General features: G+C 36.2%; 1 protein-coding gene across 1 annotated transcript in view; it reads right to left on the reverse strand.

Moving 5' to 3' along the window:
* Window positions 1-23,588, reverse strand: part of LOC117316229 (DNA replication ATP-dependent helicase/nuclease DNA2-like) — a 66,987-nt gene that overhangs the window by 8,285 nt on the left and 35,114 nt on the right. Inside the window, exons 23-30 of the mRNA XM_033870768.1 lie at window positions 15,168-15,283; window positions 13,690-13,818; window positions 12,544-12,737; window positions 10,696-10,782; window positions 9,668-9,779; window positions 7,543-7,626; window positions 5,574-5,666; window positions 5,084-5,293 (exon numbers count right to left, since the gene is read on the reverse strand). Of these exons, the coding sequence (XP_033726659.1) occupies window positions 5,084-5,293; window positions 5,574-5,666; window positions 7,543-7,626; window positions 9,668-9,779; window positions 10,696-10,782; window positions 12,544-12,737; window positions 13,690-13,818; window positions 15,168-15,283 (1,025 nt within the window). The remainder of the gene's footprint in view (window positions 1-5,083; window positions 5,294-5,573; window positions 5,667-7,542; window positions 7,627-9,667; window positions 9,780-10,695; window positions 10,783-12,543; window positions 12,738-13,689; window positions 13,819-15,167; window positions 15,284-23,588) is intronic.

Genomic DNA, 23,588 nt, shown 5'->3' on the forward strand with positions numbered 1-23,588 from the left:
CATATATGGTCACGGGTTCCATATTTGGGTCAGCATCCTCGCGAGAGTTCTTTGAGAAGTAACATGGCGGATCACGGAGACAACTCCAAGCAGTGTGATATCAGAATATGCGAAATAAAGATTTCCAGATTAGATGGTAGGCTAATACATTGCAAAATTGTGTTAGAAATGTTTAATTATACCAACTATTACTCCAAAGTTAAACGATATCCGCTATTTGTAGCATTTTCGAGGTTCACTGTTTTGCTACATTACGAGCAATGGGAGGGAATCGTAGCTCTGACGACGACCATCTGTCAGAAATTGTCCGTCCGTCGTCCAGAGCTACGTTATCGCAGCTAGATAAAAGCAAGACCAGGCTATACTATAAAATCCTTTAATACTGTAAAGTTTAAAAAGGTCGTAGAGAAAAAGTAATGTACCGTTATAAAAACAAAGTTACATTTTGTAACACAGGTAAACACCCGGGGCTATGACCTGGCAGTGGTCGCTATGACTATACGCACAGTGTCAAGCAATAGTCTGTACAGCTGTCGACACGGGTGACTTGCCCCGACATTTTTTCTCCTCGTGGTGAAAAAATCGTCCGGATTATTGCGGGAAATTTACTAATGAAAAGTACGTTCCGTTCCCAAAATGGGCTTCCAGAATCGGAATTCGAATTTCCTGACTGGTGAGTACAAATAACGTTACGGAAATCCGTTCCCGTGCATTTCCGTCCGGACTGCGAGTTTTCCGGACTATCGGCGTCCGGATTATCGCGGGTCCACTGTACACTGAATGGTCAACAAATGATAAACGTTCTGCCTGATGAGAGTCGCCGAGCGATGTGTGCGACATCATAGGGATTCCATTAGTTCTGTTTCTAAATAATAAGACAATTTAGGCAAACTTGCTATAGAAATGCAAGATATTTAAATATGTTTTCTTACATATTCCTTGTTGGAATCATGTATAAAGTAAAAATGTAATTGACCTAAATATACAAGCAAATATAGGTTTTTTTTTTTTAAAAACATATTTTTTATTGCTTCAAATGTAGGCATGAGGATTGGGCAAAAGTTATACAACTTATTAAAGCCCCCTCCTCCAAACATTTTTACAACAATGTGACACAAACAATGGACATTTACATTAATTTTACTATTGACAAATTAGAAAGGATGACTAAAGAGAGAAAGTGAAAGGAATACAGATAATTATACAAAAATGAATTTATGTCTAACAAAAATATTTGATTTACACACAATAACATAATATCTGCCTAGAACAAACTAACTACGTTTGCACGCTCCTTCATCTTATCATTGTCCTTTCATGCTCATTCCTTAATCGTTCTCCTTTTGATAATCAAGCTCCTGCTAGGTAATATAATATAGGTTTACAACAGGGACATAAACCCTCAGTAATTGCATGTATGACATATAGATATTAGACCTCTCATTTTATGAATACTTGGGTTAATACAGTAATACTGTGGGATGCATTTTGAATGAATAATTTTCATTTCAATATGTTAAAGTGTACCCTGAATGAAAAATTATATTTTAATATGTTATTGGTATTGATTAATAAACAAGAATGCAGAAAACCGCATCAAAATCGGCCGACCCATTTCCGAGTAATTGTGATTTTTCTCGAAAACACACCTGAAGCCCAAAGCCGAATACCTCGTTTTGGTGACCTCTGACCTGTGACGTCACAGGTTGAACACGATCGGAGCCGCCATATAGGAAATATATAGAAACAAACGTGAACACGTGCCTGTAATTAATGCGAATAAGACAAAAAAAGGAAAGTGCTGAATAAACTCTCTTAGTTATATTTGTGAATTAGTTAATAACAAGTGCTACCGAAACCAGGGACATATAACTTTCTTTTTAAACGGTGCCATATATAACATGTAGCATCTCACTAATTTTCTCTCATAACGAGCCATACACAACATGTAACATCTTACTAATTTTCTATTATAACGGGCCAAATACAACGAGTATCATCTTACCTATTTTCTATTATAACATTTATATTAAAATATTTTATTCATATTTTTTTTATTTTAACGGGTCGTTGTAACATGTATGACATTTGAATAACCGGCCGTTTATAATGACTTACATCATATAGCCTTTATTATGGGGGCATGACAGGTTTGTTACATACACATGTACCAGTATTGATTTCGGTTATAATACTTCTAGTAACACAAGTTTAAAATGCAATTCATTCAAGATGTGAAATAAATGCTAATCATTTTGGGTTTTTTTTATTAGCCAAAACAGAAATTATACCGTTATTTGTGATTTTTGGGTAATTGTCCGCAATTGATAAAACGTGTCCATGAAAGCTCAGTAAATCCCAGACAAGATTCATAGAGTAAATTTCAACATCATGGGTACATATATGAATGAGGTAATTTAGGTTAATTATTCTATAGACAAACGTTTGAGATATGATCTTTTTTTTTCGTTTGTATAGAAAACGAAACTCACGGAATTCCAAAAATAATGTGTTTGATTTCAACAAAATGTATTCCCTATAGTATAAACGCAATTCTTAATAAAATTCAAGCTCAATTTATGTACAAACAACCTGTAAAACCATGTTTTCGGAACTCCTTTGAAGTGCACAGAAACCAAACGCGTGAACTCACGGCGTGTGCTGATTAGAACACCAGAAATCACGGACACCTGTGGTGAAGTGCCAGGTGTGATGAGCTTGTGGACCGTAATTTCACACCTGGTAATTGTTTAGCGGTATACTAACCAATTCAAACTTGAGAATTCGTAATTCTCCGAACATGTTTATACATCTTTTAAAAGTCCTTTTTTAAGTGAAGATATGACTTGCGACACGAATTGAAAGCAAAACCACCAGGGTCTCGATCACTTCATAATAATGACACAATTACAAAAATAAAAGCAAAAAAATACATAAAATTTGGAGGGGAAAAAAAATCATACACGAAAATCATTACGAGTTTATAAATTTTAGTATTAATTATGATTAGTCACGATGAAATAAATTGTTTGTGTTTTATCATTAAAAACGGAGCTAAAATAATGGTTTTAATAAGTACCTATGCTTTATACCTGTACAGAAACAGGGACGTATAATATGTCCCTGACAGAAAGTATCAATTATATTATAATTGTTGCGAATCACTTTTATATAATTTCACTGACAACGATCGTATATAAATTACATGTATATCTTTCTCAAGCATTTAATCGTCCTTGATCCCTGAGACCATGACATGTAAAATAAGGGATAAAATCTGTATATGTAGAAGTTTGTTGTAGACTTTAACACTGGTATTCATACGGGAGAGAGATTTAGTATATTGTAGATCATGATGATTATAATATATTACTTTCTAAATTAAGTGTCCTTCATGACTAAAGCGGGTTTTGCATAGAATATAACACTTGAATTTACTGTACGTGTGTTCGTCTTTTCTCACAAACCAGAGTATCCAGAACTGTTGTATTGTTGGTATGTTTATTTGAATATTAATTTGCGAATGAAATGGCACATTATTTTAGTTTAAAATGTTTATGCTGTGTTGCTTTCTTTGGTAACGAGTAAGAAATGGTAAACACATAACTAATATACATTTATTGGTGATTGACCGATTATTACACCAGTCTGTGTAAACCATGCGGTCATTTTCAGAGTCAATTTCACTATGTTATTTTTTTTTTAACTCAAACTTATATTGTTGGATTCCGAATTCTCGTCGGCAATATTCGCCAAATTCAACAACCTCAAATCTCATGTCCACATCGTATTCAAACATATTTGTACTGATACTGTTCACACTGTCCTCTATGCTACTGGCCACCATACCAGTCACTCTGTTCAACCTGTGATGTCATAGACTGAAGAGTTCCAAATCAGCGTGACTGACCGATACGCTGATTAGCAGTCGATCGACAGGTGCAAATCATGTACTTCGATGTGCGATATCTCGGCGCTCGGCCAACCGATTTTGATGCGGTTTGCGACATTCTTCTTTGGTGGTTACAAAGAATAACATATTTGATTATCGTTTTTCGTTCAGGGTACACTTTAACATAAATAGATGATGGAACTCGTCTCCAATACTTTCATTGCAAAAATCTCCTTTATATATATATTATACCACCTTCCTGTCATGATACAAATTTTTAAATTAGACGTATGAAATTTAGTTAAATGTAGTGTATTTATTTCCGATAATATTGTTAATTGTGGAAGAACGAATCGTCTGTATCATTTGAGTCTGTACCGACATCGTAAGTATAGGTGATTATGGTAGGACCGCTTCACGGCTGAGCGCTCCCAAGTCGAGGCTAGCCGCAGGACTCGATGGTCACGGATGGCTGCTGTCCAGGTAACGTAGTCTACGGCTGGCAGTGCTGGTATTGCCGCGCGACAGAACCGCCCGAGGCGAATCTCGCAATATTCGTCTTGACGTTTAATATTAGGCGATTTTCACGAAAACTGGATTGCTCCGTCAATATTAGATTCGAGGAGCAGAATTAGCGTCAGTGGAGAACAAAATAAACCCTGTCGGACATTTCTAGAATGTCGGGGAAAATCTCGTCATATTCCATGAGAACTCGTCGATGTAAGAAACTTTTAGATAGTCATGAAATAAATAGTTTAAAGTTCATGATTTCTAGATAGCTCGATAGAATTAGACGGTGGTCATGTTAAATTGGATATGATTCACAGAACTAGCTTTGACCGTCGAAAATTAGCCATGAAAATTCATAATTAGATACGTTGCTGAAAAAATGGACTGGGTTGGGTTAAATTAGATCTTTTTTGGTAAAATTGGTGAAAATTTCAGAATTAGTAGAAAATATGAAAAAACTAGTACATTCGTGTCTCCCAGTGTCATTGAATGCATGACAAACTCGCAAAATGTTTTAATCAAATTTGTGATCAAAGGATTAAGGGTCACAAATTATGCCTCTGAACAATTTGTACTGGACCATGAAACCTATACAGCCATTACTAACTTAGAGGTGGGCCCAGTATCAAAGTATAAAGAACAGATTATTCCACTGATGAAACCTGATGGAGCTTGATTTACCTTGGCCTCTTTGTCAACAGACGAAGTGAAGCTACGAGTGAAGGAAATAAGGATGACCTCCTTGTCACGCCCCTGATACTGGTCCACAGTGTTGACCTCTATATGACCTTGACTAGCCAGTTTATGAGTGTTTCGGAATACATCGCGAATGACATTGACCTGGTTACGATAAGGCGCAATGATTCCAATATCTTCTGCTGACACTCCACCCTAAAGATGACAAAAACAAAACTGCACATTGTCCTTTTGTCATCAAAATAAATAGGATTTTTAATTCTTACAGTGAATAATGTGTGGGTAATGTAAAAACATTTGACAAAATCTTATTTTTTGTTATGGTTTGGAATGCATTAACTAATCTTGTTCTCTGATCTATGAACCATAAAAGGAGCATATTTGTTCTTTGACCTTTGAACCCTAAAATGAGCAACTTTGATATTTGACCTTTGAACCTTAAAATGAATAACTTATTATCTTGAGTTCTACTTACTGCTAACAAAGCTTCTGTAATGATTGTGATGATCTTAGCCTCCCCGATGTTTGTTATAAAACCGGATCGGTCTCTGGCTTCTCGGGCTGGTATCTACAGAATTATAAAAAACAAAAACAAAAAAAACAACTTAAGGGTCATCACGATATAATAGTAAAAATTTCTTAAGATTATAACCTTTATCAAAGTTGATCCAAATTCATTTCTAATTTCTGAAAAGGTATGAGGGTCATCTGCTCCCTTACCTGTTTCCATCGGGGTCAACAAGTGAATAATATATTAAGTGGGTATAACACAATAAGTTTTAGAAATATGTTTTCATTTAGTCCAGAGAAGAAGAATGTCGAGCATAAGGTATTTCAAAAGTTTTTAACAAGATGTCCAGAGGGCCTGTATCATTCACCTGGATATTTCAGTGATTATGGCAGAAGCACAACAAATACTTTTCCCAGTTTTGGATCTGTCACTCAGTACAATGCATTGCAGTCAACTCTTGATCTTTAACTAACATTTAGATTCCAAAGCAGATTAAAAGCAAATTAAGTCGAAAAGCACTCAACATAAATAAATAATTTTGACTGCATTATTGGGCCTTGTCCCTCTGACTGTGCCGAGAATCGACATTTTATTTAAACCTTATTAAGTTCATATTGCCCAAGGATGCTACAGACCAAACTGATCAAAATCCCGTTGTCCATACCGAGAAGCCATGATCCACAATTTATACAAAATCAGTTCCCCTCCAGGAAAGGGTGCTTCAGACACACCAAGTTCATATCATCTCATATGCTTACAGAAGAAGGATTTAAAACAACAGGCCAAGAGGGCCTGCATCGCTCACCAAAAATATTTTAAGATACAACATTACAATTGTTTTTCTACCTGTGTTTGGTGAATCTATCAACTGGTTTAAACCAGATATGGACCAAATCAAGTCATTCTTCAAGAAAAAGGAATTTAGAGGTTTATTTCATTTTATTTTATTTTTTTGCAACATTTCCCCTGTTTAATAGGCCCCCTCACTCCAGCTCCAGGGACCCATACCATCCATTTATACAACATTATATCTCCTTTGCCCCTTTGGGCCAGGTGAGCTAGAAATTGGCTATACTTCTCCTTTTGGGCCCCACCCCTTGGGCCCCACCCCTTGGGCCTAATCCCTTGGGCTGCAGACCTACTGTTTATACAAAATTGGTTTCCCTTCACCAAAGGATCCTTGGACCAGGTGAGCTAGAAATCAAATCAGGCCCAACAGCATCAACATTATCATCAGTAATGAACACGGACTGTTGTTAAGTGAAAGGCAAACTAAAAATTGCATCAATGTCCATTAAAAGCCAATAAATATTATTTAAGAAGCAATTAATATTAATGTTAATCCATTAACATTAATTAAAACCCCATTAAATTGACTGAAATACATTAAATCCCACCCCATTAGAGTCAAAGACCTGTTGAGTAGAACAGCAGAGATGCAGCTATACGATGGTCCATACAGATTTGTCAAATCAATGTTCAAGCACTTTTTCTCAATTTTCCAGGTGCATTTTCTTTTTATAAACTTGTAGGGAATTGGTGTCATTTTTTATCTTCAATGTGATTAAAATACTACAATAATTGAACAGTTAACAATTTATTACTCATTATCTTAACCAAGTGAAGTGCCAGAATTGGATGAGGAAATCCGCTTTCATCAAATAGACATGTTATTATATTTCTTTTTACAATTTTCTAGCATATATTCATTTTAAAGAATCTGAGAAAGATTACAGTTTTACAGCAAGTGTGAATTCCAGTACTTTTTAAGAACTTGTGAGCAAATTCCAACACTTTCCTAGCATTGATTCTAAATTCATGCACTTTTCCAGCACTGACTCCAAATTCCAGCAATTTTGATTATCTGTACGAACCAAGTATACTGCTAATGCCCTTTGTTAACGACACCTTCATAGGATTTATGTATTCTTACATTACTTGTATTGAGGAAAACTGCTGCCTTATAATCCGGATTATCTAGTAGCACCTGTTCTAGCCATCCATGCTTGTCTATAACCTGAAAACAAACATTTCAATATATTATCAAACACAACTTCATAGCAAAGCTATTGTTTAACATGAGATGTCAGTTGTGTATAAAGGTTTGTTACATTTTTACCTGTGAAATATCAAAAATCATTCATTATATAAAAGTGATATTTTTCACTAAATAAATGAAAAATATCACTTTTTCAGATTTGACCAATCAGAACACTGCTTACATAACCACAATAAGGAAAATTAACATTTGCATATAGCTCTCCATTATATAATATGACGTCATAATGCAAGATAGGATACATAACGTCACGATTTGGCATACATATGTGAGCCGTTGATAGGGGACCTCAATGAATTCTGGGAGAGATTGAGCTACTTCGGTATATTTTGCAATAAAATGCAATAAACAGAATATCCAACAGTATCTTCAGTAATACCAAATATATTTCACTCCTGTGGCTAATATTTTGATATTTTTCACTTATGCTACTCACTCATGAAAAATATCAAAATATTAGCCACACTCGTGGTTGCTATGGAACTACAAATTGATAAATAAACTCTCTTATGTTATAGGAGCAGTCTTAACCAGATGTCACTGGGACCAAAATGTTTTAATAGGGGTGTCAGTTTAAGGGAATCTGTAGGTCTGGTAAATCAAAATAATGTAATCTGAATACAGTAAATCACGTTTAGTACGAACACGCTTATAGCGATTTCATGGATATTGCGAACTGATTCCAATTCCCCAGCAATTCTTCCTCTTACTTCTGTGTAATTCTATAAGTATATTGCGAATTTCACGTAGCGAAATATTGTCTATAACGAACCAATCAAGCAGTCCTGTCAGCTGAAATTCCGTGTTATTTTAACACTATATAGTACGAACACATCTTCCGAAGTAGGAAAGTCATGCCCTGGTGATCACGACCATGTCACCGAGAGGCACCCGAGGGCACATTTCAGGGTATATATTTGTACGGCTATTGAATCGGTGTGACTTGTGTTTTTGATGACTTCTGAATAAAGTGAGTTGTTTTATCAATGTTTATGTCAAGTTGTTAATCCATTCTTAGATGTCCTATGTTTCGCAATGGCTTTATCATCAAGCGACTGAGAGCTAGTGAAAATGAGGCTTCCGGAGTAAAGGTCACAGTGCGACCGATTTCGTCAGTAATACTACGGAGATGACTGATGCAGATGGTGCAAAAAATGTTATGAACGTTTCAGACAGTGTAGACGACAAGAAAATAAAGACAGAGGAGGAACAATCCGTAATCAGTGGTGCTACGGCGAGTGATTATCTACACGAGGTAAGCCGTTTTCCGGAGTCTCAAAATGATATGTCAGACGCTTTTAGTACATTGTACACACTTGCCACACGTGAAAAGTTTCGGCAAAAAGTTATAACTGACTTAAAATAATTGCATCTCTTTTAAATTGTACTTGCTTAATATATATATGTTTTTATTTTAATATTTTCATACAGGGAAATTTTTAGGAAAAAACAATAAAATTCATAATACACGTAATACGAACTATCAATATAACGAACTGTTTCAGTTGGTCCCCTGGGATTCATTATAACTGTGTTTTTACTGTACAGTGAAAAATGATCGTCGTTCTGAAGGCTAAACATGCATATCTGATCCCTCAACAGAATTATGTACATAATGGGTGCTATCTCTAGTGAAATATGTTTGTAATAGAGGTCACGATGAATTATATTGATTTCAATACCTCTGCTAGGGATCATACCAGGAACCTTTGGATTACTAGTTTTATGCTCAGTGGATCGAGCTCAAGAGAATTTTTCTCTGGCCGAGTGATATATTGTGGGTAGCATGTATTAACCAGCATTTACTCCCTCACTGAAGGGAAGAACTCGTCCTCCAGCTTCAAGGGGTTACAGATTACATTTGAGAGTATTTAAATGCTATTAAGTAAAATATTAAGTCCTTAATATGCGAGTGAAAGTAAGAAAGTGTAAGATAAATAAAATAGGTTTCAAAGCCTCCACTATGGATTAAACTCATGACCTTTGTAGACAATACTACCTGTTGTAAGGCGATAGGATCAGGGATGACAAGTTCACTGGTGGCCACCATGTCATTTCCACACCTGAGAGCACCCCCATACACTAGTGTGTTGCTAATTGACATTATAGCACTGCAAACAAGACATGTATAAAGTTTCACTCAAAATATAAAGTCACAATATTATGTTATTCTAGAACATGTTTGTGAGTCTGGTATACTCAGTTTTTACTTTGATGGAAATGGAGATAAAATCACATAGTCACCGGTGATATACACTGGTTCCGTATAAGGTATGAACCAATGTATATTGTAGGACATACAATATACAGGCAAACTTGTCTTAACAATCACCTGGATTAAGAGACCACCTGTCACATGTGACCGTACTTTCCTCTCCCAATGTTATTTACTATACTAGTTACCAGAACCTGGATTAAGAGACCACCTGTCACATGTGACCGTATTTTTCCCTCCCTATACTATTTACTATACTAGTTACGTGAACCTGTATTAAGAGACCACCTGTCATATGTGACTGTATTTTCCCCTTCCAATGTTATTTATAGCCTGTAACATGCGACTCTTTTCATTGCCTCTCTTGGAAGATCACATTTGACAGGTTTAATATAGCCCTGAGTTTAAGATTATATTTATCACATCATTTTTTATATATATATGATAATATAAGTAAAAACTTCAAATATTTTTCTATAAATGACAATTACTTTCTAAAAACAATTTTCTTACCAGAAAAGTTAAATCTTAGAAAGTATGGTCATATGACTTTAAAATTTCATATAGGTATTCTTAAAGAAATTTCCCCAGCAAACAAGTTCAACAAATCGAATTAATATACTTGACAAATTTTTAAATGTCATAATGAAAATATAACCCTACCTACAGTGTATATCTATAGCCCGAATCAGGAGTATAAAATGAGCCATAAAGGGTATTTAAAGCACTAACTGACTAAATATAGCTCTAACGTGGATATTTAAAAAACAAGTTAAAACAAATCTCTGAAAATGTACCGTGAATAGTCCTACCTGTTCATGCGATATTGTAGGTTCAAGTCAAATGTTGCACCATTGTTATCCAAATGCTGAAACAGACTCTCGTCCATTCCAATGCTCCTGAAGGAAAGACACATAGGTGGTAAATCTTCAGAAATAACAGGCATAGTGTTGGGAATCGGTTGAAATTTTCTGATCGATCATCATTTGTGTGTAACCAATCGATGATCGATTAAAATTGATTAATTTCCAAATGTATTTTTTGTATTCATGTCTCAATATTTTGTGAAATGCTTTCAACAACAATTTCAGTAACTAATAAACTGTTATACCTACATGTATACTATCTTCCTGTGTGTTTATTTGTTTATTACACAGATAAAAATGAACCAAAATTGTTTTTTTAATAATTTTATTCAACACAGAAAAAAACAACAAAAGGATTGTTCATTGGAGTATTAAGTTAACTGGAAATTTTGGCACGGGCTGTAAAATGCTTTAATCCATTCGTTATCGAAAGTCTAATATACTTTGAAAACGAAAGCAGAACTGTGACTTACCATTGAAGGAATACGACTTTCTGCACATTTTACAAATAGTTTTCGTCATATTTAAAGTATCTCTACTTAACGGACCTTCTGCTTCTGGTTTTCATTAAAAACCAAAATGTTTCCATACAATAGACCCTGTGTGTTTACCGGGAAGAATTTGCGTATGTTTATCTGAAATCCGGCTAATATATTTTCATAAAACCTGATGGAGGGCACTTCCGACGAAACTCGATTACAGATTTCTTACTCGATTAATTGATCAAACGTCTCAAACAAGTGATACTCGACGAACTTGATTAATCGGAACATCACTAAACAGGCATGCTGGGTATTGCTGATTACCAGCAGCCGCTACAAGTTCAGATGGCCATAACTCAAACAAGAGTTGTCACAAGGCAAGATAGGTCGCTGAGTCAGTTGCGATTAGAATTAGTTTTTAAAAATTAGGTCAAATGACATGATCAAGGTAAGCAGGTTCGCAAATGTAATACCAATAGAAAGGTCTTGTGACAACGAACATACCTTTTAAATATGAAAGTTACTGTGACAATGAACATACCTTTTAAATATGAAAGCTACAGTACAACTGTAGACTATCTCATACGGCTAAAATTCTGTTCCAAGGTTAAAGTTTTTTAAAAGTAAATGAAAGGTCACCATCAACATCAACAGGTCTGCAAATGTAGTATCAGTGGAAATGTCTCGTCACAAGGAACACCCATGTGGAATATCTAAGCTGTATCCTCATTAGTACTGACACAACATTGTTTTATAACAAGAGGCCCAAGGGCCTTAACGGTCATCTGACTCCAAAGACCCTTGTACTATTGTAGTATACATACTCAGTGGCAAGTATAGTGGCACTGTTGGCCATGGCGGCCATTGTGGATTTTGGATCGACCCGTCCTTATCATCCTCACTGATTTCCAGTTCAATGGCACCAATAGAACTGGAGAGTTTAAAATGTGTTTATCAAGATGATGGCCATGGCGGTTCATCTTTCATTTCAGACAGACCCGAAAAATAGCAACACTTGGTCAGGACTATCTCAGGATCATTTCAGGCAAGTTTTAGCTCAATGGCACCAGTTGAACTGGAGAAGTTTAAAATATGTTTTTCAAGATGGCCACCATGGCAGCCATCTTGGATTTCGGACCGACCCTTCGTGTCAGATGACCTATAAACTTTAACCTACCTATCTATGAATGATTCAGATACTGACCCTGACCCCAGGGGTATAGCAATAACTACTCTGGACTTAGTCCCGGTGAGCTAAAAAGGCAACAATGATCTACATTTTTAACAAATAATCATAAAACATTAGTGTTACCTGGCTTCCTGGCTTTGTACCACTGGAGGGAGCTGTTGTGGGTCACCTACTAGTACAAATCTGTCCGCAGAGAACAACGGACCCAGACAGGCAGGCTGCAAGACCTGTGAAGCTTCATCCACAATACACACATCAAATCGGCGCTGGCTAAACAGAGGATGATTCACTCCCAGACAGCTAGTGGCCACTATTTTCTGAAACAGAAGTTTCATCACAAATTGGCTTTAATATTTTGATTTTTCAAGCTAGAAAAACATTATTAAAAACATTAAAAAACTATATTATGCAAAAACATATTTTCTGTTGATCCAAAGAAGCAACATGAATTAATTTTATGCTAGATTTATATTATCATTTGTTATATCTATTCAAATGTTTTATTCCAGATTCAAAAATAATTTACCAGGTACCACCTGAAGCTGAAAAATATCTATAAAACCATAACAAAAGTATTTTTTGCAGTCACACATAATTAAGATACTATAAATCACTGAAGAATACGAATGATCGATATTTCATCAGTTATGTTACACAAGGGCCCAATGGGCCCGAATCGCTCACCTGCTACCCAGTTATCCTTTTTATATATAAATATAATTAAGAACAAGTGTATCAGAGACCAGATATAAGATCTCCGGGTCTCATAGTTATTTAAAAAGATGCCTTTATAAATATTTGGCCAATTAAACTCTTTCAAAATTAAATTATAGTCAATGTCATTCATTTGGGCAAACTTGGTAGCCCTTCACTCCAGCATGCTATAGACCCAATATCAAGTCCCTGGGCCTCTTGGTTATTGAGAAGAAGTCATTTAAAGATTTTAGCCTATTTGACCTCTGTGACCTTGAATGAAGGTCAACATCATTCAATAGAACAAACTTGGTAGCCCTTTATCTCAGCATTCTACATGCCTAATATTAGTTCTCTGGGCCTCTTTGTTATTGAGAAGGTGTTTAAATGGAAAAGTTGATGCCGGATGGACAGCCAGACGATTGACAGAAGACAGACTCCACACAACTGCATAAGCTCATTTGCCCTCCGCGCAGGTGAGCTAAAAACATTCCACTTGTAGGTAGAATACACAGGATCGTTAAACAGTCCAGCAATAACCTTGATATTAAACCAACAATGACCTTGACCTTATACCTGAGAATGATAAAACTCCCGTAATTGTCCCACGCTGGTCAGGTTTTTTGTGAGATGGTCAGCAGAAAACTGTTGTATTTCAGGGTGAATCTTGTTACTTTTTCCAAGTCTAACAAAGGAGATATTGTCCTGAAACAGCAATGGTTTGCAAGGCTAGAATTCAAAGAAAAAAAGTATGCAATTCTGAACATTACACAAACATCATGGTCAAAAGAGGAACAGGTGACAGCAGTGACGCTATAAATAGAAATGTAATGGTTGTTGAGTATTGTTTTTTAATTTATCCGAGATTATTGATTTTCAGTAGTTGTAAAAAATCACCCCTAGACAAACAATAGTGAAATCAATACTATCTACAACTACTAATCATGAGATCTATATCTACATCAGAGAGGGTATGGAAAGATGGGAGTATGACTTATACAAATGTTTTTAAATTAGGCATCATCACATGACCTAAACCCATATGTAACAAGAGCTCTACAACCAAGAGTATGATTCTGGTAAAGCTACTACAGGAAAATGTAACATTGTTGATGGGCATATAAAAAAACGTATTTTGTGTTTGAACATAATTGCTTCTTGTTGTAGTGAACAAAATCTTAGCAGAATTGAATAAGAAATAAAAACTTCTTGATTTTCTACACAATGCCCCTATTTGGCAATAAAAGGGGCATAACTCTGGTAAAAATAATCAGAAAATTCCGTAACACAAACTTTTTCAAGCTATAGAATATTTGTAGCAAGTTTCATATAAATCTGTTGATAAATTAAAGTAAGAGAGTGCTAACAATGAATTGTTAATGAATGAGCTTTACCTGAGCAAATATGCAATGCTGTTGAAACACGAGCCAAAAACCTGTAGCACATGATAAACATAATTGCTTTTAGTCGTATTGTACAAATTCTTAGAGACGGAAAAACGTACAGATAGTGCAGGGTATACCATAATACAGACCATCGTTGATGGGCGTATATAAAAAGGGACTATATTATGTATATATATTTTTTTTTTTCTAACATTTTAAATCAATTTACTCTCTGTAAGATCATATACCACTAGTACTAAAGCTATCAATAATACTGACACATTTACAGTATAAACTGGGGGCCATAATAGCTCAGCCAGTTGTAGCGCCAGCCACACAACCTCAGGTAAAGATCCGAGGTGACTTGTTTTTACACTCCCTACCCGGTCAGTTTGTGTTTCTCGGGAGCAACGGGCCGGACAGTGCTGTTGTGATTGTGCCCTAGGGCAAGGCACTTAATCCTAAATGCTCCGAATGGCGTGTGACGGGCCTCCCATACTTATTCTGGGAGGTAGACCCAGAAAACAAACAAACAGTACAGTATTGCTAAAGTGTTGCCCTGTAAGAGTCACACAATTTTTGTTGATGCATTATTACCTTATAAGATTTATTAAATTTTTGTTGATGAAGAGTTGAATAAACAAGGGTTAGGCTGTAACAAATACTGACCTTTTTCAGCTTCAGGAGGATGTTGTCCACTGCTGAATGGGTATAGCTGGTCAGCAGTACCGATAACCCCAGGACTGTACACACCTTAACGAGGGCCACAATAGTGGATGTCTTACCTGGACAATGATAGATATCATGCTTTACTTCCAGGTATTCAATCTTCGGACAAACACATTTTTAGACAAAATCAATAAAAATCAAAGTGTAAATTAATGTTTTTCGTATGACAAATATACCTAGGTCATGTAAACTACTTGGTGTCTTTAAGGAATTATGGCTGAACATGACTACTAAAGTCAACACAACCTTTGATGCGGAGGAACTTGTCTACCATGTAGATATATATACTTACCTGTGTCTGGGTAACCTTTGATGAGGACGTCATCCTCTACCATGTAGATATTACCTGTGTCTGGGTAACCTTTGGTGAGGATGTAATCCTCTACCATGTAGATATTTATACTTACCTGTGTCTGGGTAACCTTTGGTGAGGATGTAATCCTCTACCATGTAGATATTTATACTTACCTGTGTCTGGGTAACCTTTGATGAGGACGTCATCCTCTACCATGTAGATATTTATACTTACCTGTGTCTGGGTAACCTTTGATGAGGACATAATCCTCTACCATGTAGATATTTAAATTTATACTTACCTGTGTCTGGGTAACCTTTGATGAGGACGTCATCCTCTACCATGTAGATATTTATACTTACCTGTGTCTGGGTAACCTTTGATGAGGACATAATCCTCTACCATGTAGATATTTAAATTTATACTTACCTGTGTCTGGGTAACCTTTGATGAGGACGTCATCCTCTACCATGTAGATATTTATACTTACCTGTGTCTGGGTAACCTTTGATGAGGACGTAAACCTCTACCATGTAGATATTTATACTTACCTGTGTCTGGGTAACCTTTGATGAGGACATAATCATCTACCATGTAGATATTTATATTTACCTGTGTCTGGGTAACCTTTGATGAGGATGTTATCCTCTACCATGTAGATATTTATACTTACCTGTGTCTGGGTAACCTTTGACGAGGACGTTATCCTCTACCATGTAGATATTACCTGTACCTGGATATCCTTTGATGAGGACGTTATCCTCTACCATGTAGATATTTATATTTACCTGTGTCTGGGTAACCTTTGACGAGGACGCTATCCTCTACCATGTAGATATTTATACTTACCTGTGTCTGGGTAACCTTTGACGAGGTCGTAATCCTCTACCATGTAGATATTTATACTTACCTGTGTCTGGGTAACCTTTGATGAGGATGTAATCCTCTACCATGTAGATATTTATACTTACCTGTGTCTGGGTAACCTTTGACGAGGACGTAATCGTCTACCATGTAGATATTACCTGTGTCTGGGTAACCTTTGATGAGAACGAAATCGTCTACCATGTAGATATTACCTGTGTCTGGGTAACCTTTGATGAGGATGTAATCCTCTACCATGTAGATATTTATATTTACCTGTGTCTGGGTAACCTTTGATGAGGACGTCATCCTCTACCATGTAGATATTACCTGTGTCTGGGTAACCTTTGATGAGGACATTATCCTCTACCATGTAGATATTTATACTTACCTGTACCTGGATATCCTTTGATGAGGATGTAAACCTCTACCATGTAGATATTACCTGTGTCTGGGTAACCTTTGATGAGGACATTATCCTCTACCATGTAGATATTTATACTTACCTGTACCTGGATATCCTTTGATGAGGATGTAATCCTCTACCATGTAGATATTTATACTTACCTGTACCTGGATAACCTTTGATGAGGACATTATCCTCTACCATGTAGATATTACCTGTACCTGGATAACCTTTGATGAGGACATTATCCTCTACCATGTAGATATAACCTGTGTCTGGGTAACCTTTGATGAGGATGTAATCCTCTACCATCTAGATATTTATACTTATCAGTGTCTGGGTAACCTTTGATGAGGACATTATCCTCTACCATGTAGATATAACCTGTGTCTGGGTAACCTTTGATGAGGATGTTATCCTCTACCATGTAGATATTTATACTTACCTGTGTCTGGGTAACCTTTGATGAGGATGTAATCGTCTACCATGTAGATATTACCTGTGTCTGGGTAACCTTTGATGAGGATGTAAACCTCTACCATGTAGATATTACCTGTGTCTGGGTAACCTTTGATGAGGATGTTATCCTCTACCATGTAGATATTTATACTTACCTGTGTCTGGGTAACCTTTGACGAGGACGTTATCCTCTACCATGTAGATATTACCTGTACCTGGATATCCTTTGATGAGGACGTTATCCTCTACCATGTAGATATTTATATTTACCTGTGTCTGGGTAACCTTTGACGAGGACGCTATCCTCTACCATGTAGATATTTATACTTACCTGTGTCTGGGTAACCTTTGACGAGGTCGTAATCCTCTACCATGTAGATATTTATACTTACCTGTGTCTGGGTAACCTTTGATGAGGATGTAATCCTCTACCATGTAGATATTTATACTTACCTGTGTCTGGGTAACCTTTGACGAGGACGTAATCGTCTACCATGTAGATATTACCTGTGTCTGGGTAACCTTTGATGAGAACGAAATCGTCTACCATGTAGATATTACCTGTGTCTGGGTAACCTTTGATGAGGATGTAATCCTCTACCATGTAGATATTTATATTTACCTGTGTCTGGGTAACCTTTGATGAGGACGTCATCCTCTACCATGTAGATATTACCTGTGTCTGGGTAACCTTTGATGAGGATGTAATCCTCTACCATGTAGATATTTATACTTACCTGTGTCTGGGTAACCTTTGACGAGGACGTAATCCTCTACCATGTAGATATTTATATTTACCTGTGTCTGGGTAACCTTTGATGAGGACATTATCCTCTACCATGTAGATATTTATACTTACCTGTACCTGGATATCCTTTGATGAGGATGTAAACCTCTACCATGTAGATATTACCTGTGTCTGGGTAACCTTTGATGAGGACATTATCCTCTACCATGTAGATATTTATACTTACCTGTACCTGGATATTCTTTGATGAGGATGTAATCCTCTACCATGTAGATATTTATACTTACCTGTACCTGGATAACCTTTGATGAGGACATTATCCTCTACCATGTAGATATTACCTGTACCTGGATAACCTTTGATGAGGACATTATCCTCTACCATGTAGATATAACCTGTGTCTGGGTAACCTTTGATGAGGATGTAATCCTCTACCATCTAGATATTTATACTTATCAGTGTCTGGGTAACCTTTGATGAGGACATTATCCTCTACCATGTAGATATAACCTGTGTCTGGGTAACCTTTGATGAGGATGTTATCCTCTACCATGTAGATATTTATACTTACCTGTGTCTGGGTAACCTTTGATGAGGATGTAATCGTCTACCATGTAGATATTACCTGTGTCTGGGTAACCTTTGATGAGGATGTAAACCTCTACCATGTAGATATTACCTGTGTCTGGGTAACCTTTGATGAGGATGTTATCCTCTACCATGTAGATATTTATACTTACCTGTGTCTGGGTAACCTTTGACGAGGACGTAATCGTCTACCATGTAGATATTTATACTTACCTGTGTCTGGGTAACCTTTGATGAGGACGTCATCCTCTACCATGTAGATATTACCTGTGTCTGGGTAACCTTTGACGAGGACGTAATCGTCTACCATGTAGATATTACCTGTGTCTGGGTAACCTTTGACGAGGACGTAATCCTCTACCATGTAGATATTTTTACTTACCTGTGTCTGGGTAACCTTTGACGAGGACGTAATCCTCTACCATGTAGATATATATACTTACCTGTGTCTGGGTAACCTTTGACGAGGACGTAATCCTCTACCATGTAGATATTTATACTTACCTGTGTCTGGGTAACCTTTGACGAGGACGTAATCCTCTACCATGTAGATATTTATACTTACCTGTGTCTGGGTAACCTTTGACGAGGACGTAATCGTCTACCATGTAGATATTACCTGTGTCTGGGTAACCTTTGATGAGGACATTATCCTCTACCATGTAGATATTTATACTTACCTGTGTCTGGGTAACCTTTGATGAGGACATAATCATCTACCATGTAGATATATATACTTACCTGTGTCTGGGTAACCTTTGATGAGGACGTCATCCTCTACCATGTAGATATTTATACTTACCTGTGTCTGGGTAACCTTTGATGAGGACGTCATCCTCTACCATGTAGATATTACCTGTGTCTGGGTAACCTTTAATGAGGACATTATCCTCTACCATGTAGATATTTATACTTACCTGTGTCTGGGTAACCTTTGATGAGGACGTAAACCTCTACCATGTAGATATTTATACTTACCTGTGTCTGGGTAACCTTTGATGAGGACATAATCCTCTACCATGTAGATATTACCTGTGTCTGGGTAACCTTTGATGAGGATGTTATCCTCTACCATGTAGATATTTATACTTACCTGTGTCTGGGTAACCTTTGATGAGGATGTAAACCTCTACCATGTAGATATTACCTGTGTCTGGGTAACCTTTGATGAGGACGTAAACCTCTACCATGTAGATATTTATACTTACCTGTGTCTGGGTAACCTTTGATGAGGACGTCATCCTCTACCATGTAGATATTTATACTTACCTGTGTCTGGGTAACCTTTGATGAGGACGTTATCCTCTACCATGTAGATATTTATACTTACCTGTGTCTGGGTAACCTTTGATGAGGATGTTATCCTCTACCATGTAGATATTTATACTTACCTGTGTCTGGGTAACCTTTGACGAGGACGTAATCCTCTACCATGTAGATATTACCTGTGTCTGGGTAACCTTTGATGAGGACATTATCCTCTACCATGTAGATATTTATACTTACCTGTGTCTGGGTAACCTTTGATGAGGACGTAAACCTCTACCATGTAGATATTTATACTTACCTGTGTCTGGGTAACCTTTGATGAGGACGTCATCCTCTACCATGTAGATATTTATACTTACCTGTGTCTGGGTAACCTTTGATGAGGACGTTATCCTCTACCATGTAGATATTTATACTTACCTGTGTCTGGGTAACCTTTGATGAGGATGTTATCCTCTACCATGTAGATATTTATACTTACCTGTGTCTGGGTAACCTTTGACGAGGACGTAATCCTCTACCATGTAGATATTACCTGTGTCTGGGTAACCTTTGATGAGGACATTATCCTCTACCATGTAGATATTTATACTTACCTGTGTCTGGGTAACCTTTGGTGAGGACGTAATCCTCTACCATCTAGATATTTATACTTACCTGTGTCTGGGTAACCTTTGATGAGGACATTATCCTCTACCATGTAGATATTTTTTTTTTGTAATTATCTTTTTATTCAGTTTTTCAATGCAATATACATTATATTTTCATATTATGCTTGCTCACACGTGCACATATACATGAAATATAGAAACAAAATACTTACAAATCATCTAATTCACACACACACAAAACACCCAGCTCACAAAAGCTATATTGAAGTACACACATGAAACAGCATCATACACACATACACCAGACACACACAGACCCACCCTCCCATGCATGTACCCCTATACATATATTTCAAAAAGCATGTATAGCATGTATATTCGAACACGCACCCCCCCCCCCCCCCCCCCCCCAAAACAAAACACCTTCACACACCACACACCCTCACACACATTGATATAAACATGTATATTTTCACAATCAAGATTGTTTACATACGAATACCTAACCTACACAAACACTTTTTACCAGCAAATTTTACAAGTTACAACATACAGACATTAATGGATCGAAATTTCAGTATTTTGTTATCTTTCAATAGGGAAAAACGAAGTGACATCATGATTAAGTACATTGCATTGGTTTTGTAAAAAAAAAAAAAAAGAAGAGGAAGTGACTAGAGATTATACTAAGAAAGAGGACTGTAATCACAAAAGATAAAGGAGAGAAAGTATAAGAGAGAATGAGAAACTAAAAGAAGGAAAAGGTTTGGGCGAGATGGAGGAACTCTATGTAGGCAACAAACAATACTGGAATATATAATAATTTAAAAGCATTTTTTTTTTTTTTTTCTGGCCAATGAGAAAAAAACTGTCAAATTAAGAAAATGACAAAAGGATATAAAATGAAATATATAACAATGGATAAAATAAAGTATGACACATTATAGTTTAACTAATTTATCCCATTTCCTCCACTCATTTTCAAATTTATATTTAGCTGTTTCACCTTTGCCAATTGCAATGTATTTTTGAATCATGTAATTATCTTTTATAATATTGACAAGAGCAATAATGTTTAATGAATTGTGTAAGCATCTAGTTCTATAAATATATTGTTTAATAGTAATTATAATTTCATTATCTACTCTATTACTGGGAAGGTAATTTTCATGCAGAATGCCAAAAAGAAAAGATTTCTTATTCACTGAAAATGGGATCAAAAGAGCTTCTAATAATGTGTCAAAACTTTCCAATAATCTTTGTACTTCTTCACATTCCCACAGTAAATGAGTAATTGTCTCTGTTTCAGTGTTGCACAAAGCACAAAGAGGGGAGATAACCATTCTAATTTTAAACAGGAAAGAGTTAGTTGTGAGAATATGATGGATTACTCTGAACTGAAACCACTGTAATTTTGTATTTCTTGTAACAGCGAAAGGCATTTTGTAGATTTTACTCCATGTCAGATTGTCTATGTTGTCAAAAATTATGGTCCATTTCCTAGTGCCAGATGGTATAATATTTGATTTAATCATAAAAGAATAGAAAGTTTTTGACCCTTTACTTTCCCTTAGAATAAGTTGTAGATTTATTGGTATATATGGGTAGGAAATTTCTTGACCATGTGTATTGTATGTAGAAAAAAAATCCTTAATAGCAGATATTAGACCTCGATATTGTAAAAAATTTGTATTCACTTGGTATAGCTGGATAAATTCATTGTATGAGAAGAATAAACCTGCTTCAACATCTTTTATCAAATCATTTATAATCAAAATGCCTTTCTTGTAGTAGTTTTTATAAAATATCACTTTTCTGTCTACCTTGATTTTACTGTTATACCAAATAGGAGCTAACAACACATTTCCCGGAAAGGTTTTTTCACAGTATTTTACACACAATAAATACCAAGACTTAAAAACATCACTCCAAAACTTGTTATTACATTTCTCTTCACATACTTTAATATATTCTGGACCACAACTTGAAAGAAGATTTGTATCAATAAATGTCTTAAGTATTACCTGCCATTTCTCACTCTTCTGATAAAGTCTTCTAATCCAGGTTAGTTTGAGAGAGTTAATAAAATCATTAATGTTTATCATCTTCAATCCACCGTCAACAAAGTTTTGAATTATAACACCTCTTTTTACTTTGTCTGTTTTCCCATTCCATAAATATTCAAATAATATTGAATTGAGTTTGTTTACAAATTTAGTATCTGGGTTAGGTAATGATATAACCATGTAGATATTACCTGTGTCTGGGTAACCTTTGGTGAGGACGTCATCCTCTACCATGTAGATATATATACTTACCTGTGTCTGGGTAACCTTTGATGAGGATGTAAACCTCTACCATGTAGATATTACCTGTGTCTGGGTAACCTTTGATGAGGACGTAATCCTCTACCATGTAGATATTTATACTTACCTGTGTCTGGGTAACCTTTGACGAGGACGTAATCCTCTACCATGTAGATATTACCTGTGTCTGGGTAACCTTTGATGAGGACGTCATCCTCTACCATGTAGATATTTATACTTACCTGTGTCTGGGTAACCTTTGATGAGGACATTATCCTCTACCATGTAGATATTACCTGTGTCTGGGTAACCTTTGATGAGGATGTTATCCTCTACCATGTAGATATTTATATTTACCTGTGTCTGGGTAACCTTTGATGAGGACATTATCCTCTACCATGTAGATATTTATACTTACCTGTGTCTGGGTAACCTTTGATGAGGACGTCATCCTCTACCATGTAGATATTTATACTTACCTGTGTCTGGGTAACCTTTGATGAGGACATTATCCTCTACCATGTAGATATTTATACTTACCTGTGTCTGGGTAACCTTTGACGAGGACGTAATCCTCTACCATGTAGATATTTATACTTACCTGTGTCTGGGTAACCTTTGATGAGGACGTTATCCTCTACCATGTAGATATTACCTGTGTCTGGGTAACCTTTGACGAGGACGTAATCCTCTACCATGTAGATATTTATACTTACCTGTGTCTGGGTAACCTTTGGTGAGGACGTAATCCTCTACCATGTAGATATTACCTGTGTCTGGGTAACCTTTGGTGAGGACGTAATCCTCTACCATGT

The sequence above is a fragment of the Pecten maximus genome, chromosome 18, assembly GCF_902652985.1.
Source record: "Pecten maximus chromosome 18, xPecMax1.1, whole genome shotgun sequence".
NCBI lineage: Eukaryota > Metazoa > Mollusca > Bivalvia > Pectinida > Pectinidae > Pecten > Pecten maximus.